At 46.3% G+C, this 21,927-nt stretch overlaps 1 protein-coding gene across 1 annotated transcript in view; it reads right to left on the minus strand.

Moving 5' to 3' along the window:
* Positions 1 to 21,927, minus strand: part of nbas (NBAS subunit of NRZ tethering complex) — a 337,178-nt gene that overhangs the window by 37,714 nt on the left and 277,537 nt on the right. Inside the window, 3 exon segments of the mRNA XM_065026122.1 lie at positions 8,788 to 8,990; positions 12,189 to 12,342; positions 12,344 to 12,399. Coding sequence (XP_064882194.1) covers positions 8,788 to 8,990; positions 12,189 to 12,342; positions 12,344 to 12,399 — 413 coding nt within the window.

The following is a 21,927-nucleotide window of genomic DNA, read 5'->3' on the forward strand; positions in this document are numbered from 1 at the left end:
AACACAGACAGACAGACAGGGTTCAACACAGACAGACAGACAGGGTTCAACACAGACAGACAGACAGGGTTCAACACAGACAGACAGGGTTCAACACAGACAGACAGACAGGATTCAACACAGACAGACAGACAGGGTTCAACACAGACAGACAGACAGACAGACAGGTTCAACAGACAGACAGACAGGGTTCAACACAGACAGACAGACAGACAGGGTTCAACACAGACAGACAGACAGGATTCAACACAGACAGACAGGATTCAACACAGACAGACAGGGTTCAACACAGACAGACAGGGTTCAACACAGACAGAGAGACAGGGTTCAACACAGACAGACAGACAGGGTTCAACACAGACAGACAGGGTTCAACACAGACAACAGACAGGTTCAAGACAGACAGACAGGGTTCAACACAGACAGACAGACAGACAGACAGACAGGGTTCAACACAGACAGACAGGGTTCAACACAGACAGACAGACAGGGTTCAACACAGACAGACAGACAGACAGACAGGGTTCAACAGAGACAGACAGACAGACAGACAGACAGACAGGGTTCAACACAGACAGACAGACAGACAGACAGGGTTCAGAAGGATTCAACACAGACAGACAGACAGACAGGGTTCAACAGACAGACAGACAGTTCAACACAGACAGGGTTCAACACAGACAGACAGACAGGGTTCAACAGACAGACAGACAGGATTCAACACAGACAGACAGACGACAGGGTTCAACACAGACAGACAGACAGGGACAGACAGACAGACAGGGTTCAACAGACAGACAGACAGACAGGGTTCAACACAGACAGACAGGATTCAACACAGACAGACAGGATTCAACACAGACAGACAGACAGGGTTCAACACAGACAGACAGACAGGGTTCACACAGACAGACAGACAGGGTTCAACACAGACAGACAGACAGACAGGGTTCAACACAGACAGACAGACAGGGTTCAACACAGACAGACAGAGGGTTCAACACAGACAGACAGACAGACAGGGTTCAACACAGACAGACAGACAGGGTTCAACACAGACAGACAGACAGGGTTCAACAGACAGACAGACAGACAGGGTTCAACACAGACAGACAGGGTTCAACACAGACAACACAGACAGACAGACAGGGTTCAAACACAGACAACAGACAGACAGACAGACAGGATTCAACACAGACAGACACAGACAGACAGACAGGGTTCAACACAGACAGACAGGGTTCAACACAGACAGACAGACAGTTCAACACAGACAGAGACAGACAGACAGACAGACAGGGTTCAACACAGACAGACAGACAGACAGGGTTCAACACAGACAGACAGGGTTCAAACAGACAGACAGACAGACAGGGTTCAACACAGACAGACAGGACAGGGTTCAACACAGACAGACAGACATCTGGGTTCAACACAGACAGACAGACAGGGTTCACACAGACAGACAGACAGGGTTCAACACAGACAGACAGACAGACAGACAGACAGACAGACAGACAGACAGACAGGGTTCAGCACAGACAGACAGGATTCAACACAGACAGACAGGGTTCAGCACAGACAGACAGACAGACATACAGGGTTCAACACAGACAGACAGACAGACAGACAGACAGACAGACAGACAGACAGGGTTCAACACAGACAGACAGGGTTCAGCACAGACAGACAGACAGGGTTCAACACAGACAGACAGGGTTCAACACAGACAGACAGACAGACAGGGTTCAACACACAGACAGACAGGATTCAACAGACAGACAGACAGGGTTCAACACAGACAGACAGTTCAGACTATCAGGGTTCAAGACAGACAGACAGGGTTCCACAGAGACAGCTCTTCCAGTATCATGTTATTCTCAGGGCCTGCAGTCCCAGCTTTGCTGCAGAGGGATCAACACAGACAGACAGACAGGGTTCAACACAGACAGACAGACATACAGGGTTCAACACAGACAGACAGACAGACAGACAGACAGACAGACAGACAGACAGGGTCAGCACAGACAGACAGACAGACAGGGTGTCAACACAGACAGACAGACAGGGTCAACACAGACAGACAGACAGGTGTGTGTGTGTCAACACAGTGTGTGTGTGTCACAGACAGAGGCAACACATTTTTTTTTTTACAAAGACATAAAAAAATCAACACAAAAAATAGGGTTCAACACAGACAGACAGACAGGGTTCAACACAGACAACTCCACAGACAGACTGACAGACAGACAGACAGGGTTCAACACAGACAGACAGGATTCAACACAGACAGACAGACACACACACACACACACACACACACACACACACACACACACACACACGTTTGCTACGTACAAAAAAATTCAAAGATAACGCATCATTTCTACACAGCACAATCACCATTCAAATGATTTCTCTCACACACACACACACACACACACACACACACACACACACACACACACACACACACACCTTGTATGACAGATACAAAGGACATCCATTAGTCAGAGACCCAGGTAACCTGTACTGTTACAGAGAAACAATACAGGCCTGCGTCACACAATGACAATATACACTAGACTATATACACCAGACTATATACACCAGACTATATACACTAGACTATATACACCAGACTATATACACCAGACTATATACACCAGACTATATACACTAGACTATATACACTAGACTATATACACTAGACTATATACACCAGACTATATACACCAGACTATATACACTAGACTATATACACTAGACTATATACACCAGACTATCCTATACACTAGACTATATACACTAGACTATATACACTAGACTATATACACTAGACTATATACACTAGACTATATACACTAGACTATATACACCAGACTATATACACTAGACTATATACACTAGACTATATACACCAGACTATATACACCAGACTATATACACCAGACTATATACACTAGACTATATACACTAGACTATATACACTAGACTATATACACCAGACTATATACACCAGACTATATACACCAGACTATATACACCAGACTATATACACTAGACTATATACACCAGACTATATACACTAGACTATATACACCAGACTATATACACCAGACTATATACACCAGACTATATACACCAGACTATCCTATACACTAGACTATATACACCAGACTATATACACTAGACTATATACACCAGACTATATACACTAGACTATATACACCAGACTATATACACTAGACTATATACACCAGACTATATACACCAGACTATATACACCAGACTATATACACCAGACTATATACACCAGACTATATACACTAGACTATATACACTAGACTATATACACCAGACTATATACACCAGACTATATACACCAGACTATATACACCAGACTATATACACCAGACTATATACACTAGACTATATACACCAGACTATATACACCAGACTATATACACCAGACTATATACACCAGACTATATACACCAGACTATCCTATACACTAGACTATATACACTAGACTATATACACTAGACTATATACACCAGACTATATACACTAGACTATATACACTAGACTATATACACTAGACTATATACACTAGACTATATACACTAGACTATATACACCAGACTATATACACTAGACTATATACACCAGACTATATACACCAGACTATATACACTAGACTATATACACCAGACTATATACACTAGACTATATACACTAGACTATATACACTAGACTATATACACCAGACTATATACACCAGACTATATACACCAGACTATATACCAGACTATATACACCAGACTATATACACCAGACTATATACACCAGACTATATACACTAGACTATATACACTATATACACAGACTATATACACTAGACTATCCTATACACTAGACTATATACACTAGACTATATACACTAGACTATATACACCAGACTATATACACTAGACTATATACACTAGACTATATACACCAGACTATATACACTAGACTATATACACTAGACTATATACACCAGACTATATACACTAGACTATATACACCAGACTATATACACCAGACTATATACACCAGACTATATACACCAGACTATATACACCAGACTATATACACCAGACTATATACACTAGACTATATACACTAGACTATCCTATACACTAGACTATATACACTAGACTATCCTATACACCAGACTATATACACCAGACTATATACACCAGACTATATACACCAGACTATATACACCAGACTATATACACCAGACTATATACACTAGACTATATACACCAGACTATATACACCAGACTATATACACTAGACTATATACACCAGACTATATACACTAGACTATATACACCAGACTATATACACCAGACTATCCTATACACTAGACTATATACACCAGACTATATACACTAGACTATATACACCAGACTATATACACCAGACTATATACACCAGACTATATACACCAGACTATATACACCAGACTATATACACTAGACTATATACACCAGACTATATACACTAGACTATATACACTAGACTATATACACCAGACTATATACACCAGACTATATACACTAGACTATATACACTAGACTATATACACCAGACTATATACACTAGACTATATACACTAGACTATATACACCAGACTATATACACCAGACTATATACACTAGACTATACACACCAGACTATATACACCAGACTATATACACTAGACTATATACACTAGACTATATACACCAGACTATATACACTAGACTATATACACCAGACTATATACACCAGACTATATACACCAGACTATATACACCAGACTATATACACTAGACTATATACACCAGACTATATACACTAGACTATATACACCAGACTATATACACTAGACTATATACACTAGACTATATACACCAGACTATATACACTAGACTATATACACTAGACTATATACACTAGACTATATACACCAGACTATATACACCAGACTATATACACCAGACTATATACACTAGACTATATACACTAGACTATATACACTAGACTATATACACTAGACTATCCTATACACTAGACTATATACACTAGACTATATACACTAGACTATATACACTAGACTATATACACTAGACTATATACACTAGACTATATACACCAGACTATATACACCAGACTATATACACTAGACTATATACACTAGACTATCCTATACACCAGACTATATACACCAGACTATATACACTAGACTATATACACTAGACTATCCTATACACCAGACTATATACACCAGACTATATACACTAGACTATATACACCAGACTATATACACCAGACTATATACACCAGACTATATACACCAGACTATATACACCAGACTATATACACTAGACTATATACACTAGACTATCCTATACACCAGACTATATACACTAGACTATATACACCAGACTATATACACCAGACTATATACACCAGACTATATACACTAGACTATATACACCAGACTATATACACCAGACTATATACACCAGACTATATACAATAGACTATATACACTAGACTATATACACCAGACTATATACACCAGACTATATACACTAGACTATATACACCAGACTATATACACTAGACTATATACACCAGACTATATACACCAGACTATCCTATACACTAGACTATATACACCAGACTATATACACTAGACTATATACACCAGACTATATACACTAGACTATATACACTAGACTATATACACCAGACTATATACACTAGACTATATACACTAGACTATATACACTAGACTATATACACTAGACTATATACACTAGACTATATACACTAGACTATATACACCAGACTATATACACCAGACTATATACACCAGACTATCCTATACACCAGACTATATACACCAGACTATATACACCAGACTATATACACTAGACTATATACACTAGACTATATACACTAGACTATATACACCAGACTATATACACCAGACTATATACACTAGACTATATACACCAGACTATATACACTAGACTATATACACTAGACTATATACACTAGACTATATACACCAGACTATATACACTAGACTATATACACCAGACTATATACACTAGACTATATACACCAGACTATATACACTAGACTATATACACTAGACTATATACACTAGACTATATACACCAGACTATATACACTAGACTATATACACCAGACTATATACACCAGACTATATACACCAGACTATATACACCAGACTATCCTATACACTAGACTATATACACTAGACTATATACACCAGACTATATACACTAGACTATATACACCAGACTATATACACCAGACTATATACACTAGACTATATACACTAGACTATATACACCAGACTATATACACCAGACTATATACACCAGACTATATACACTAGACTATATACACTAGACTATATACACTAGACTATATACACCAGACTATATACACTAGACTATATACACTAGACTATATACACCAGACTATATACACTAGACTATATACACTAGACTATATACACTAGACTATATACACCAGACTATATACACCAGACTATATACACCAGACTATATACACCAGACTACTCCTATACACCAGACTATATACACCAGACTATATACACTAGACTATATACACCAGACTATATACACCAGACTATATACACTAGACTATATACACCAGACTATATACACTAGACTATATACACCAGACTATATACACTAGACTATATACACCAGACTATATACACCAGACTATATACACTAGACTATATACACCAGACTATATACACTAGACTATATACACTAGACTATATACACTAGACTATATACACTAGACTATATACACTAGACTATATACACACTAGACTATATACACCAGACTATATACACCAGACTATATACACCAGACTATATACACTAGACTATATACACCAGACTATATACACTAGACTATATACACCAGACTATATACACTAGACTATATACACCAGACTATATACACCAGACTATCCTATACACTAGACTATATACACTAGACTATATACACTAGACTATATACACCAGACTATATACACCAGGCTATATACACCAGACTATATACACTAGACTATATACACTAGACTATATACACCAGACTATATACACCAGACTATCCTATACACTAGACTATATACACTAGACTATATACACTAGACTATATACACCAGACTATATACACTAGACTATATACACTAGACTATATACACCAGACTATATACACTAGACTATATACACTAGACTATATACACTAGACTATATACACCAGACTATATACACCAGACTATATACACCAGACTATATACACCAGACTATCCTATACACCAGACTATATACACCAGACTATCCTATACACCAGACTATATACACCAGACTATATACACCAGACTATATACACCAGACTATATACACTAGACTATATACATTAGACTATATACACTAGACTATTCTATACACTAGACTATTCTATATACACCAGACTATATACACCAGACTATATACACTAGACTATATACACTAGACTATATACACTAGACTATATACACCAGACTATATACACCAGACTATATACACTAGACTATATACACTAGACTATATACACCAGACTATATACACTAGACTATATACACTAGACTATATACACTAGACTATATACACTAGACTATATACACTAGACTATATACACCAGACTATATACACTAGACTATATACACTAGACTATATACACTAGACTATATACACTAGACTATATACACCAGACTATATACACCAGACTATATACACTAGACTATATACACTAGACTATATACACTAGACTATATACACTAGACTATTCTATACACTAGACTATTCTATACACTAGACTATATACACTAGACTATATACACTAGACTATATACACTAGACTATATACACTAGACTATATACACCAGACTATATACACCAGACTATCCTATACACTAGACTATATACACCAGACTATATACACCATACTATATACACTAGACTATATACACCAGACTATATACACTAGACTATATACACTAGACTATATACACCAGACTATATACACTAGACTATATACACTAGACTATATACACCAGACTATATACACCAGACTATATACACTAGACTATATACACTAGACTATATACACCAGACTATATACACCAGACTATCCTATACACCAGACTATATACACTAGACTATATACACCAGACTATCCTATACACCAGACTATATACACTAGACTATATACACTAGACTATATACACTAGACTATATACACTAGACTATATACACTAGACTATATACACCAGACTATATACACCAGACTATATACACCAGACTATATACACTAGACTATATACACCAGACTATATACACTAGACTATATACACCAGACTATATACACTAGACTATATACACCAGACTATATACACCAGACTATCCTATACACTAGACTATATACACCAGACTATATACACCAGACTATATACACTAGACTATATACACCAGACTATATACACTAGACTATATACACTAGACTATATACACTAGACTATATACACCAGACTATATACACCAGACTATATACACCAGACTATATACACCAGACTATATACACCAGACTAGAGAGAGAGAGCGAGAGAGATGAGGTAAAATGAGGAGTTTATACCTGAGGGCAGAGACTACATTCTCCACGGCCACCTGCAGAACGGTTTTGATTGACAGGTCCAGGTTGCCCACAGCGATGCCCAGCAGCTCTCCGATTTGCTCCAGTGGCTGTCCGTCTTTCGCCATGGTGACAGCCAGGGCCTGGACTTTGGACCGTTCAGAACGGGAGAGATCATAGGTACGACTGTAGCTCTGCAACCGTTCCTGAGAGAGAGTAGAGTAGGGAAGAGAGAGAGTAAGGGGGAGAGAGAGTAAGGGAGAGAGAGAGTAAGGGAGAGAGAGTAAGGGAGAGAGAGAGTACAAGACTATAGAGAGACTATATAAGGGAGAGAGAGAGTAGGGGACAGAGAGAGAGTAAGGGGGAGAGAGAGTAGGGAAGAGAGAGAGTAGGGGACAGAGAGAGAGTAGGGAGAGAGAGTAAGGGAGAGAGAGTAGGGGAGAGAGAGTAGGGGGAGAGAGAGAGAGTAGGGAAGAGAGAGAGTAGGGGACAGAGAGAGAGAGTAGGGAAGAGAGAGAGTAAGGGGAGAGATAGAGAGTAAGGGGGAGAGAGAGAGGCCTGGGGGAGAGAGAGAGTAAGGGGAGAGAGAGAGAGAGAGAGTAGGGAGGAGAGAGAGAGAGAGTAAGGGGGAGAGAGAGAGAGAGAGTAAGGGGGAGAGAGAGAGAGAGTACAGGGGGAGAGAGAGAGTAAGGGGAGAGAGAGAGAGTAAGGGGGAGAGAGAGAGAGACTAGGGAGAGAGAGAGAGTAGGGGAGAGTAAGGGGAGAGAGAGTAGGGGGAGAGAGAGTAGAGAGAGAGAGAGAGAGAGAGAGAGAGAGGGAGAGAGAGAGTAAGGGGAGAGAGAGTAAGGGAGAGAGAGAGAGGGGAGAGAGAGAGAGAGGAGAGAGAGGAGTAGAGGAGGGGAGAGAGAGAGGGGAGAGAGAGAGTAGGGAAGAGAGAGAGAGTAGGGGAGAGAGAGAGTAGGGGGAGAGAGAGTAAGGGGAGAGAGAGTAAGGGGAGAGAGAGTAAGGGGGAGAGAGAGTAAGGGGAGAGAGAGTAAGGGAGAGAGAGAGAGAGAGAGAGAGTAGGGAGAGAGAGAGAGTAGGGAGAGAGAGAGAGTAGGGGAGAGACTAGAGGAAGAGAGAGAGTAGAGAGAGAGAGAGTAGGGAAGAGAGAGAGAGTAGGGAGAGAGAGAGTAGGGAGAGAGCGAGAGAGTAAGGGGAAAGAGAGTAGGGGAGAGAGAGAGTAGGGAAGAGAGAGAGTAGGGAAGAGAGAGAGTAGGGGGGAGAGAGAGTAGGGGGAGAGAGAGTACTAGGGGAGAGAGAGTAAGGGGAGAGAGAGTAGGGGAGAGAGAGTAGTAGGAGAGGAGAGAGTAGGGAGAGAGAGAGTAGGGAAGAGAGAGAGTAGGGAAGAGAGAGAGTAAGGGGGAGAGAGTAAGGGGAGAGAGAGTAGGGGAGAGAGAGAGTAGGGAAGAGAGAGAGTAAGGGGGAGAGAGAGTAGGGGAGAGAGATAGAGTAGGAGAGTGAGAGAGTAGGGGAGAGAGAGAGTAAGGGGGAGAGAGAGTGAGTAGGAGAGAGAGAGAGTAGGGGAGAGAGAGAGAGAGAGAGAGTAGGGAAGAGACAGAGTAGGGGAGAGAGAGAGATAGTAGGGAAGAGAGAGAGAGTAGGGGAGAGAGAGAGAGAGAGTAGGGGGAGAGAGAGGGTAAGGGGAGGAGAGTGAGAGAGTAGGGGAGAGAGTAAGGGGGAGAGAGAGAGTAGGGAAGAGAGAGAGTAAGGGGGAGAGAGAGTAAGGAGAGAGAGAGTAAGGGAGAGAGAGTAGGGAAGAGAGAGAGTAGGGGAGAGAGAGAGAGGAGAGAGAGGGGAGAGAGAGAGAGAGTAGGGGGAAAGTAGGGAGAGAGAGAGTAGGGGGTGAGAGAGAGAGTAGGGAAGAGAGAGAGAGTAGGGAGAGAGAGAGAGTAGGGGGAGAGAGAGAGAGTAAGGGAGAGAGAGAGAGTAGGGAGAGAGAGACAGAGTAGGGGAGAGAGACAGAGTAGGGGAGAGAGACAGAGTAGGGAGAGAGAGAGAGTAGGGAGAGAGAGTAGGGGAGAGAGAGTAAGGGGAGAGAGAGTAAGGGGGAGAGAGAGTAAGGGGAGAGAGTAAGGAGAGAGAGTAAGGGAGAGAGAGTAAGGGAGAGAGAGAGTAAGGGAGAGCGAGAGTAAGGGAGAGCGAGAGTAGAAGAGCGAGAGAGTAGGGGAGAGAGAGCGAGAGAGTAGGGGAAAGAGAGAGAGAGTAGGGAGAGAGAGAGAGAGAGAGTAAGGGGTGAGAGAGAGAGTAGGGGAGAGAGAGAGTAGGGGGAGAGAGAGAGAGTAGGGGAGAGAGAGAGAGTAGGGGAGAGAGAGACAGAGTAGGGGAGAGGGGAGAGAGAGAGTAGGGAGAGAGAGAGAGAGAGGAGAGAGAGAGAGTAGGGGAGAGAGAGTAGGGAGAGAGAGAGTAGGGGAGAGAGAGTAGGGGAGAGAGAGTAGGGAGAGAGAGAGAGAAGTAGGGAGAGAGAGAGAGTATAGGAGAGAGAGAGAGAGTAGGGGAGAGAGGAGTAGGGAAGAGAGAGAGAGAGAGAGAGTAGGGGAAAGAGAGAGAGAGAGAGTAGGGAAAGAGAGAGAGAGAGTAGGGAAGAGAGAGAGTAGGGGGTGAGAGAGAGTAGGGAGAGAGAGAGTAGGGGAGAGTAGTAAGGGGGAGAGAGAGAGAGAGAGGGAGAGGGGAGAGAGTAGGGGGAGAGAGAGAGAAAGTAAGGGGGAGAGAGAGACAGAGTAGGGAGAGAGAGAGTAGGGGAGAGAGAGAGAGTAGAGGAGAGAGAGAGAGTAGGGGAGAGAGAGAGAGAGTAGGGAGAGAGGGAGAGAGAGAGTAGGGGAGAGAGAGAGTAGGGAGAGAGAGAGAGAGAGAGAGAGAGAGAGAGAGACAGAGAGAGAGAGAGAGAGTAGGGAGAGAGTAGGGGAGAGAGAGAGAGAGTAGGGAAGAGAGAGAGAGAGAGAGAGAGAGAGAGAGAGAGACAGAGAGAGAGAGACAGAGAGAGAGAGACAGAGTAGGGATGTGCCTGTTTCTGTGTGTGTTCATTCCAGTGTGTAGAGTTGACAGCTTCAGTCTCATTTTAAACATCAACATGAAACAGCTTTAATATCACTGGTCTCTGGGACCAGGGAGGGAGGGGGTTAACACACTGTAGCCCTGCCCAGCTCAACACAAACTCTCAGCTGACAGACATAATCATATATATGATGTAGTTTTAGTGTACCAGGGTGAGGGAGAGTTGTGTAAGCTCCCAGCGTAATGCCTAGGCTTTAGCTCAAATGGATAACTTCACGTTGACTCGGGGTTTGACAACTGATCAGTACTATTTATCATTACAGAAGCACCTGGATGACTCAGTCATGAGTCACAGGAAGGGGAGGAGTTACCTGGTTGCTATCTTTGAGTGACAGGATGAAGGAGTGGCCTAGCGTGTCCAGGTGAGCCAAGGACTGCTGCAGGTGGGAGAGGGCGTGGTCAAAGCTGGAGGTGTCGCTTCTGTCTGACTCCACGCGAGAGGGAAGACCCCTTTTCTTCTCTCTGAGGGGAAAGAGCCTTCATCCCCCTCTTCATCACCTCCACCCGCACACTCACACTGAGCTAGGACAGGAGAGAGAGAGAGGGGTTAACACACTGAGCTAGGACAGGAGAGAGAGGGGTTAACACACTGAGCTAGGACAGGAGAGAGAGAGGGGTTAACACACTGAGCTAGGACAGGAGAGAGAGAGGGGTTAACACACTGAGCTAGGACAGGAGAGAGAGGGGTTAACACACTGAGCTAGGACAGGAGAGAGAGAGGGGTTAACACACTGAGCTAGGACAGGAGAGAGAGAGAGGGGTTAACACACTGAGCTAGGACAGGAGAGAGAGAGGGGTTAACACACTGAGCTAGGACAGGAGAGAGAGGGGTTAACACACTGAGCTAGGACAGGAGTGAGAGGGGTTAACACACTGAGCTAGGACAGGAGAGAGAGAGGGGTTAAGGGACACTGAGCTAGGACAGAGAGAGAGAGAGGGGACACACTGAGCTAGGACAGGAGAGAGAGAGGGGTTAACACACTGAGCTAGGACAGGAGAGAGAGAGAGGGGTTAACACACTGAGCTAGGACAGGAGAGAGAGAGAGGGGTTAACACACTGAGCTAGGACAGGAGAGAGAGAGGGGTTAACACACTGAGCTAGGACAGGAGAGAGAGAGGGGTTAACACACTGAGCTAGGACAGGAGAGAGAGAGAGGGGTTAACACACTGAGAGAGGACAGGAGAGAGAGGGGTTAACACACTGAGCTAGGACAGGAGAGAGAGAGGGGTTAACACACTGAGCTAGGACAGGAGAGAGAGAGAGAGGGGTTAACACACTGAGCTAGGACAGGAGAGAGAGGGGTTAACACACTGAGCTAGGACAGGAGAGAGGAGACACACTGAGAGAGTAAGGGGGACACTGAGTAAGGACAGGAGAGAGAGGGGTTAGACACACTGAGCTAGGACAGAGAGAGAGGGGTTAACACACTGAGCTAGGACAGGAGAGAGAGAGGGGTTAACACACTGGCTAGGACAGGAGAGAGAGAGGGTTAAGACACTGAGCTAGGGGAGAGAGAGAGAGAGGGGAAGACACTGAGAGAGGACAGGAGAGAGAGGGGTTAACACACTGAGCTAGGACAGGAGAGAGAGAGAGGGGTTAAGACACTGAGCTAGGACAGGAGAGAGAGGGGTACACACTGAGCTAGGACAGGAGAGAGAGAGAGGGTTAACACACTGAGCTAGGACAGGAGAGAGAGAGGGGTTAACACACTGAGCTAGGACAGGAGAGAGAGAGGGGAACACACTGAGCTAGGACAGGGAGAGAGAGAGGGGAAGACACTGAGCTAGGACAGTGAGAGAGAGAGGGGAGAGAGACACTGAGCTAGGGGAGAGAGAGAGAGAGGGGTTAAGACACTGAGCTAGGGACAGAGAGAGAGAGAGGGGTTAACACACTGAGCTAGGGACAGAGAGAGAGAGAGGGGAGAGACACTGAGCTAGGGGAGAGAGAGAGAGAGGGGGAGGGAGACACTGAGCTAGGACAGGAGAGAGAGAGAGGGTTAACACACTGAGTAGGGACAGGAGAGAGAGAGAGGGGAACACAGAGAGCTAGGACAGAGAGAGAGAGAGGGTTAACACACTGAGCTAGACAGGAGAGAGAGAGAGGGGTTAACACACTGAGCTAGGACAGGAGAGAGAGAGGGGTTAACACACTGAGCTAGGACAGAGAGAGAGGGGTTAACACACTGAGAGAGAGAGAGAGAGAGGGACAGAGAGAGAGAGGGGTTAACACACTGAGCTAGGACAGGAGAGAGAGGGGTTAACACACTGAGCTAGGAGTGGGAGAGAGAGGGGTTAATACACTGAGCTAGGACAGGGAGAGAGGGGTTAACACACTGAGCTAGACAGAGAGAGAGAGGGGTTAACACACTGAGCTAGGACAGGAGAGAGAGGGGTTAACACACTGAGCTAGGACAGGAGAGAGAGGGGTTAATACACTGAGCTAGGGACAGAGAGAGAGAGAGGGTTAACACACTGAGCTAGGACAGGAGAGAGAGAGGGGTTAGATACACACTGAGCTAGGACAGGAGAGAGAGAGAGGACAGTTAACACACTGAGCTAGGACAGGAGAGAGAGAGGGGTTAAGACACTGAGCTGTGTGTGTTAGGACAGGAGAGAGAGAGGGGTTAACACACTGAGCTAGGGACAGGAGAGAGAGAGAGGGGTTAACACACTGAGCTAGGACAGAGGGGTTAACACACTGAGCTAGGACAGAGAGAGAGAGAGGGGTTAACACACTGAGCTAGGACAGGAGAGAGAGAGTCTCATTTTAAACATCACTGAGCTATAACTGGAGAGAGAGAGGGGTTAACACACTGAGCTGACAGACATAATCATATATATGATGTAGAGTGAGAGGGTGAGGAGGTTGTTAAGCTCCCAGCGTAATGGACAGGCTTTAGCTCAAATGGATAAGTTGAGGGGTTTGACAACTGAGCAGGACATTTATCATTACAGAAGCACCTGGATGACTCAGTCATGAGTCACAGGAAGGGAGGTTACCTGGTTGCTATCTTTAGGACAGGATGAAGGAGAGGGCGTGTAACCAGGTGAGCCAAGGACTGCTGCAGGAGGGAGAGGGCGTGGTCACAAGCTGGAGGTGAGCTTCTGTCTGAGGGGTTACACCCCTTTTTCTACTCTTCTCACTGAGCTAGGACAGAGATCCCCCTCTTCAGAGAGGGGTTAACTCACACTGAGCTAGGACAGAGAGAGAGAGAGGGGTTAACACACTGAGCTAGGACAGGAGAGAGAGGGGTTAACACACTGAGCTAGGACAGGAGAGAGAGGGGTTAACACACTGAGCTAGGACAGGAGAGAGAGAGGGGTTAACACACTGAGCTAGGACAGGAGAGAGAGAGGGGTTAACACACTGAGCTAGGACAGGAGAGAGAGAGGGGTTAACACACTGAGCTAGGACAGGAGAGAGAGAGGGGTTAACACACTGAGCTAGGACAGGAGAGAGAGAGAGGGGTTAACACACTGAGCTAGGACAGGAGAGAGAGAGAGGGGTTAACACACTGAGCTAGGACAGGAGAGAGAGAGGGGTTAACACACTGAGCTAGGACAGGAGAGAGAGGGGTTAACACACTGAGCTAGGACAGGAGTGAGAGGGGTTAACACACTGAGCTAGGACAGGAGAGAGAGGGGTTAACACACTGAGCTAGGACAGGAGAGAGAGGGGTTAACACACTGAGCTAGGACAGAGAGAGAGAGGGGTTAACACACTGAGCTAGGACAGGAGAGAGAGGGGTTAACACACTGAGCTAGGACAGGAGAGAGAGAGGGGTTAACACACTGAGCTAGGACAGGAGAGAGAGAGAGGGGTTAACACACTGAGCTAGGACAGGAGAGAGAGAGAGGGTTAACACACTGAGCTAGGACAGGAGAGAGAGAGAGGGGTTAACACACTGAGCTAGGACAGGAGAGAGAGAGAGGGGTTAACACACTGAGCTAGGACAGTAGAGAGAGAGAGGGGTTAACACACTGAGCTAGGACAGGAGAGAGAGAGAGGGGTTAACACACTGAGCTAGGACAGAGAGAGAGAGAGGGGTTAACACACTGAGCTAGGACAGGAGAGAGAGAGAGGGGTTAACACACTGAGCTAGGACAGGAGAGAGAGGGGTTAACACACTGAGCTAGGACAGGAGAGAGAGGGGTTAACACACTGAGCTAGGACAGGAGAGAGGGGTTAACACACTGAGCTAGGACAGGAGAGAGAGGGGTTAACACACTGAGCTAGGACAGGAGAGAGAGGGGTTAACACACTGAGCTAGGACAGGAGAGAGAGGGGTTAACACACTGAGCTAGGACAGGAGAGAGAGGGGTTAACACACTGAGCTAGGACAGGAGAGAGAGGGGTTAACACACTGAGCTAGGACAGGAGAGAGAGGGGTTAACACACTGAGCTAGGACAGGAGAGAGAGAGGGGTTAACACACTGAGCTAGGACAGGAGAGAGAGGGGTTAACACACTGAGCTAGGACAGGAGAGAGAGAGGGGTTAACACACTGAGCTAGGACAGGAGAGAGAGAGGGGTTAACACACTGAGCTAGGACAGGAGAGAGAGGGGTTAACACACTGAGCTAGGACAGGAGAGAGAGAGGGGTTAACACACTGAGCTAGGACAGGAGAGAGAGAGGGGTTAACACACTGAGCTAGGACAGGAGAGAGAGAGAGGGGTTAACACACTGAGCAGCTAGGACAGGGAGAGAGAGAGAGAGGGGTTAACACACTGAGCTAGGACAGGAGAGAGAGAGGGGTTAACACACTGAGCTAGGACAGGAGAGAGAGAGAGGGGTTAACACACTGAGCTAGGACAGGAGAGAGAGAGAGGGGTTAACACACTGAGCTAGGACAGGAGAGAGAGAGAGGGGTTAACACACTGAGCTAGGACAGGAGAGAGAGAGGGGTTAACACACTGAGCTAGGACAGGGAGAGAGAGAGGGGTTAACACACTGAGCTAGGACAGAGAGAGAGAGGGGTTAACACACTGAGCTAGGACAGGAGAGAGAGGGGTTAACACACTGAGCTAGGACAGGAGAGAGAGGGGTTAACACACTGAGCTAGGACAGGAGAGAGAGGGGTTAACACACTGAGCTAGGACAGGAGAGAGAGGGGTTAACACACTGAGCTAGGACAGGAGAGAGAGGGGTTAACACACTGAGCTAGGACAGGAGAGAGAGGGGTTAACACACTGAGCTAGGACAGGAGAGAGAGGGGTTAACACACTGAGCTAGGACAGGAGAGAGAGAGGGGTTAACACACTGAGCTAGGACAGGAGAGAGAGGGGTTAACACACTGAGCTAGGACAGGAGAGAGAGAGGGGTTAACACACTGAGCTAGGACAGGAGAGAGAGGGGTTAACACACTGAGCTAGGACAGGAGAGAGAGGGGTTAACACACTGAGCTAGGACAGGAGAGAGAGAGGGGTTAACACACTGAGCTAGGACAGGAGAGAGAGAGGGGTTAACACACTGAGCTAGGACAGGAGAGAGAGGGGTTAACACACTGAGCTAGGACAGGAGAGAGAGAGGGGTTAACACACTGAGCTAGGACAGGAGAGAGAGGGGTTAACACACTGAGCTAGGACAGGAGAGAGAGAGAGAGAGAGAGAGAGAGAGAGAGAGGGGTTAACACACTGCCCCAGGACAGGAACACAATTAGACCCAACCAAATCATGAGAAAACAAAAATATAATTACTTAACACATTGGAAAGAATTAACAAAAAAACAGAGCAAACTAGAATGCTATTTGGCCCTAAACAGAGAGTACACAGTGGCAGAATACCTGACCACTGTGACTGACCCAAACTTAAGGAAAGCTTTGACTATGTACAGACTCAGTGAGCATAGCCTTGCTATTGAGAAAAGCCGCAGTAGGTAGACATGGCTCTCAAGAGAAGACAGGCTATGTGCTCACTGCCCACAAAATGAGGTGGAAACTGAGCTGCACTTCCTAACCTCCTGCCAAATGTATGACCATATTAAAGACACATATTTCCTTCACATTACACAGATCCACAAAGAATTTGATATTTTGATAAACTCCCATATCTACTGGGTGAAATTCCACAGTGTGCCATCACAGCAGCAAGATGTGTGACCTGTTGCCACGAGAAAAGGGCAACCAGGGAAGAACAAACACCATTGTAAATACAATCCATATTTATGTTTATTTATTTTCCCTTTTGTACTTTAACTATTTGCACATCATTACAACACTGTACATAGACATAATATGACATTTGAAATGTCTCTATTAACTTGGAACTTTTGTAAGTGTAATGTTCACTGTTCAGAGAGAGTGAAAGAAAGACAGACAGAGAGAGAGAGATAGTGAGACAGTGGATGTCATTAATCAATGGGGACGATTAATGACGGGAGGACATGGTGGACATGCCAGGGTCTTTAGAAGAGGAGGGACATGCCAGGGGCTTTAGAAGAGGAGGGACATGCCAGGGTCTTTAGAAGAGGAGGGACATGCCAGGGGCTTTAGAAGAGGAGGGACATGCCAGGGGCTTTAGTAGAGGAGGGACATGCCAGGGGCTTTAGAAGAGGAGGGACATGCCAGGGGCTTTAGAAGAGGAGGGACATGCCAGGGGCTTTAGAAGAGGAGGGACATGGGCTTTAGGTCTTTAGAAGAGGAGGGACATGCCAGGGTCTTTAGCCAAGTAGAGGAGGGACATGCCAGGGGCTTTAGAAGAGGAGGGACATGCCAGGGGCTTTAGAAGAGGAGGGACATGCCAGGGGCTTTAGTAGAGGAGGGACATGCCAGGGGCTTTAGAAGAAGAGGGACATGCCAGGGGCTTTAGAAGAGGAGGGACATGCCAGGGGTGAAGAGGGACAGGTAGAAGAAGAGGGACATGCCAGGGGCTTTAGAAGAAGAGGGACAGGGTGAAGAGGGACAGGGTGAAGAGGGACAGGGTGAAGAGGGACAGGGTGAAGAGCGAGGAGGAGAGGACGCTTCCATTGAAAGGCCTCAGTGATCAATTTACCACCCAGGAAAATTACAATCCTCCCCATTTCCCTACTAAAAAACAAGAAGGGGTTAGCCTCGACCTCCCACCTCTCACATGGCCTCCTGGGGGATGGATCGAACCATAGAGGGGGGGTGAAAGGTTAGTATTTAGAACAAGCAGACAGACAGCTGTTCCCACTGGTATATGAGTGAGGGAGAGAGAATGGAAAGGGAGGAGAGAGGAATGGAAAGGGAGGAGAGAGGAATGGAAAGGGAGGAGAGAGGAATGGAAAGGGAGGAGAGAGGAATGGAAAGGGAGGAGAGAAGAATGGAAAGGGAGGAGAGAAGGATGGAAAGGGAGGAGAGAGGAATGGAAAGGGAGGAGAGAAGAATGGAAAGGGAGGAGAGAGGATGGAAAGGGAGAAGATAGGATGGAAAGGGAGGAGAGAGGAATGGAAAGGGAGGAGAGAAGAATGGAAAGGGAGGAGAGAGGAATGGAAAGGGAGGAGAGAAGAATGGAAAGGGAGGAGAGAGGATGGAAAGGGAGGAGAGAGGATGGAAAGGGAGGAGAGAGGATGGAAAGGGAGGAGAGAGAAGAGTATCGGAGGTAAAGAGGGTGTTGATTAGAGCCAATGTCTGGGTTAAAAGCTCAGTGGGTGAGAGGTGCCTGCTGGGAGATGAAGTTTAACGGCTCTGAAGTCAAAGGAGGATCAATCAACTCACCTGGAGAGAAGAGAGAGGCAGAGGAGAAAGAGCAAGCAGGGGAGAGAGGGGGTTGTATTTGTATTTATTATGGATCTCCATTAGTTCCTGCCAAGGCAGCAGCTACTCTTCCTGGGGTTTATTATGGATCCCCATTAGTTCCTGTCAAGGCAGCAGCTACTCTTCCTGGGGTTTATTATGGATCCCCATTAGTTCCTGCTAAGTCAGCTACTCTTCCTGGGGTTTATTATGGATCCCCATTAGTTCCTGCCAAGGCAGCAGCTACTCTTCCTGGGGTTTATTATGGATCCCCATTAGTTCCTGTCAAGGCAGCAGCTACTCTTCCTGGGGTTTATTATGGATCCCCATTAGTTCCTGCCAAGGCAGCAGCTACTCTTCCTGGGGTTTATTATGGATCCCCATTAGTTCCTGCCAAGGCAGCAGCTACTCTTCCTGGGGTTTATTATGGATCCCCATTAGTTCCTGTCAAAAGCAGCTAGTTGGGGTTTATTATGGATCCCCAAAGTTCAAGCAGGGGAGCAGCTACTCTTCCTGGGGTTTATTATGGATCCCCAAGATGAAGGCAGAGCTACTCTTCCTGGGGTTTATTATGGATCCCCAAGATGAGGAAGAGAGGGGGTTGAGAGGATCCCGTTCCTGTCAAGGAGCAGCTACTCTTCCTGGGGTTTATTATGAGATCGGGACAAGTTCCTGTCAAGGCAGCAGCTACTCTTCCTGGGGTTTATTATGGATCCCCATTAGTTCCTGCCAAGGCAGCAGCTACTCTTCCTGGGGTTTAGATGAGATCGGGACAAGATGAGGGGAGCAGACTCTTCCTGGGGTTTATTATGGATCCCCAGAGTTCCTGAGGCAGCAGCTACTCTTCCTGGGGTTTATTATGGATCCCCAGGGGTTCCTGCCAAGGCAGGAGCTACTCTTCCTGGGGTTGGATTATGGAGATTAGTTGGCCAAGATGAGCTACTCTTCCTGGGGGGTTGGATCCCCAGAGGAGGAGAGGCAGTTGGAGAGGACAAGTTGAGAGGATAACGGGACAAGATGAGGGGAGAGAGGGGGTTGGAGAGGAGAACGGGACAAGATGAGGGAGAGAGGGGTTGGAGAGGAGAACGGGACAAGATGAGGGGAGAGAGGGGGTTGGAGAGGAGAACGGGACAAGATGAGGGGAGAGAGGGGGTTGGAGAGGAGGAGAGAGGGGGTTGGAGAGGAGAACGGGACAAGATGAGGGGAGAGAGGGGGTTGGAGAGGAGAACGGGACAAGATGAGGGAGAGCGGGGGTTGGAGAGGAGGAGAGAGGGGGTTGGAGAGGAGGAGAGAGGGGGTTGGAGAGGAGGAGAGAGGGGTTGGAGAGGAGAACGGGACAAGATGAGGGGGAGAGGGGTTGGAGAGGAGAACGGGACAAGATGAGGGGGAGAGAGGGGGTTGGAGAGGAGAACGGGACAAGATGAGGGAGAGAGGGGTTGGAGAGGAGAACGGGACAAGATGAGGGGAGAGAGGGGGTTGGAGAGGAGAACGGGACAAGATGAGGGGAGAGAGGGGTTGGAGAGGAGAACGGGACAAGATGAGGGGAGAGAGGGGGTTGGAGAGGAGAACGGGACAAGATGAGGGAGAGAGGGGTTGGAGAGGAGGAGAGAGGGGGTTGGAGAGGAGAAGGGGGGACAAGATGAGGGGAGAGAGGAGGGTTGGAGAGGAGGAGAAGAGAGGGGTTGGAGAGGAGAACGGGACAAGATGAGGGGAGAGAGGGGGTTGGAGAGGAGAACGGGACAAGATGAGGGGAGAGAGGGGTTGAGAGGAGAACGGGACAAGATGAGGGAGAGAGGGGTTGGAGAGGAGAACGGGACAAGATGAGGGGAGAGAGGGGTTGGAGAGGAGAACGGGACAAGATGAGGGGAGAGAGGGGTTGGAGAGGAGAACGGGACAAGATGAGGGTATAGAGGGGGTTGGAAAGGAGAACGGGACAAGATGAGGGGAGAGAGGGGGTTGGAGAGGAGAACGGGACAAGATGAGGGGAGAGAGGGGGTTGGAGAGGAGGAGAGAGGGGGTTGGAGAGGAGAACGGGACAAGATGAGGGGAGAGAGGGGGTTGGAGAGGAGAACGGGACAAGATGAGGGGAGAGAGGGGTTGGAGAGGAGAACGGGACAAGATGAGGGGAGAGAGGGGTTGGAGAGGGAGAGAGGGGGTTGGAGAGGAGGAGAGAGGGGGTTGGAGAGGAGAACGGGACAAGATGAGGGAGAGAGGGGGTTGGAGAGGAGGAGACAAGATGAGAAGGGTTGGAGAGGAGAACGGGACAAGATGAGGGAGAGAGGGGGTTGGAGAACGGGACAAGATGAGGGGAGAGGGGGTTGGAGAGGAGGACAAGATGAGGGGAGAGAGGGGTTG

The sequence above is a fragment of the Oncorhynchus nerka genome, linkage group LG13 (genome assembly GCF_034236695.1).
Source record: "Oncorhynchus nerka isolate Pitt River linkage group LG13, Oner_Uvic_2.0, whole genome shotgun sequence".
Lineage (NCBI taxonomy): Eukaryota > Metazoa > Chordata > Actinopteri > Salmoniformes > Salmonidae > Oncorhynchus > Oncorhynchus nerka.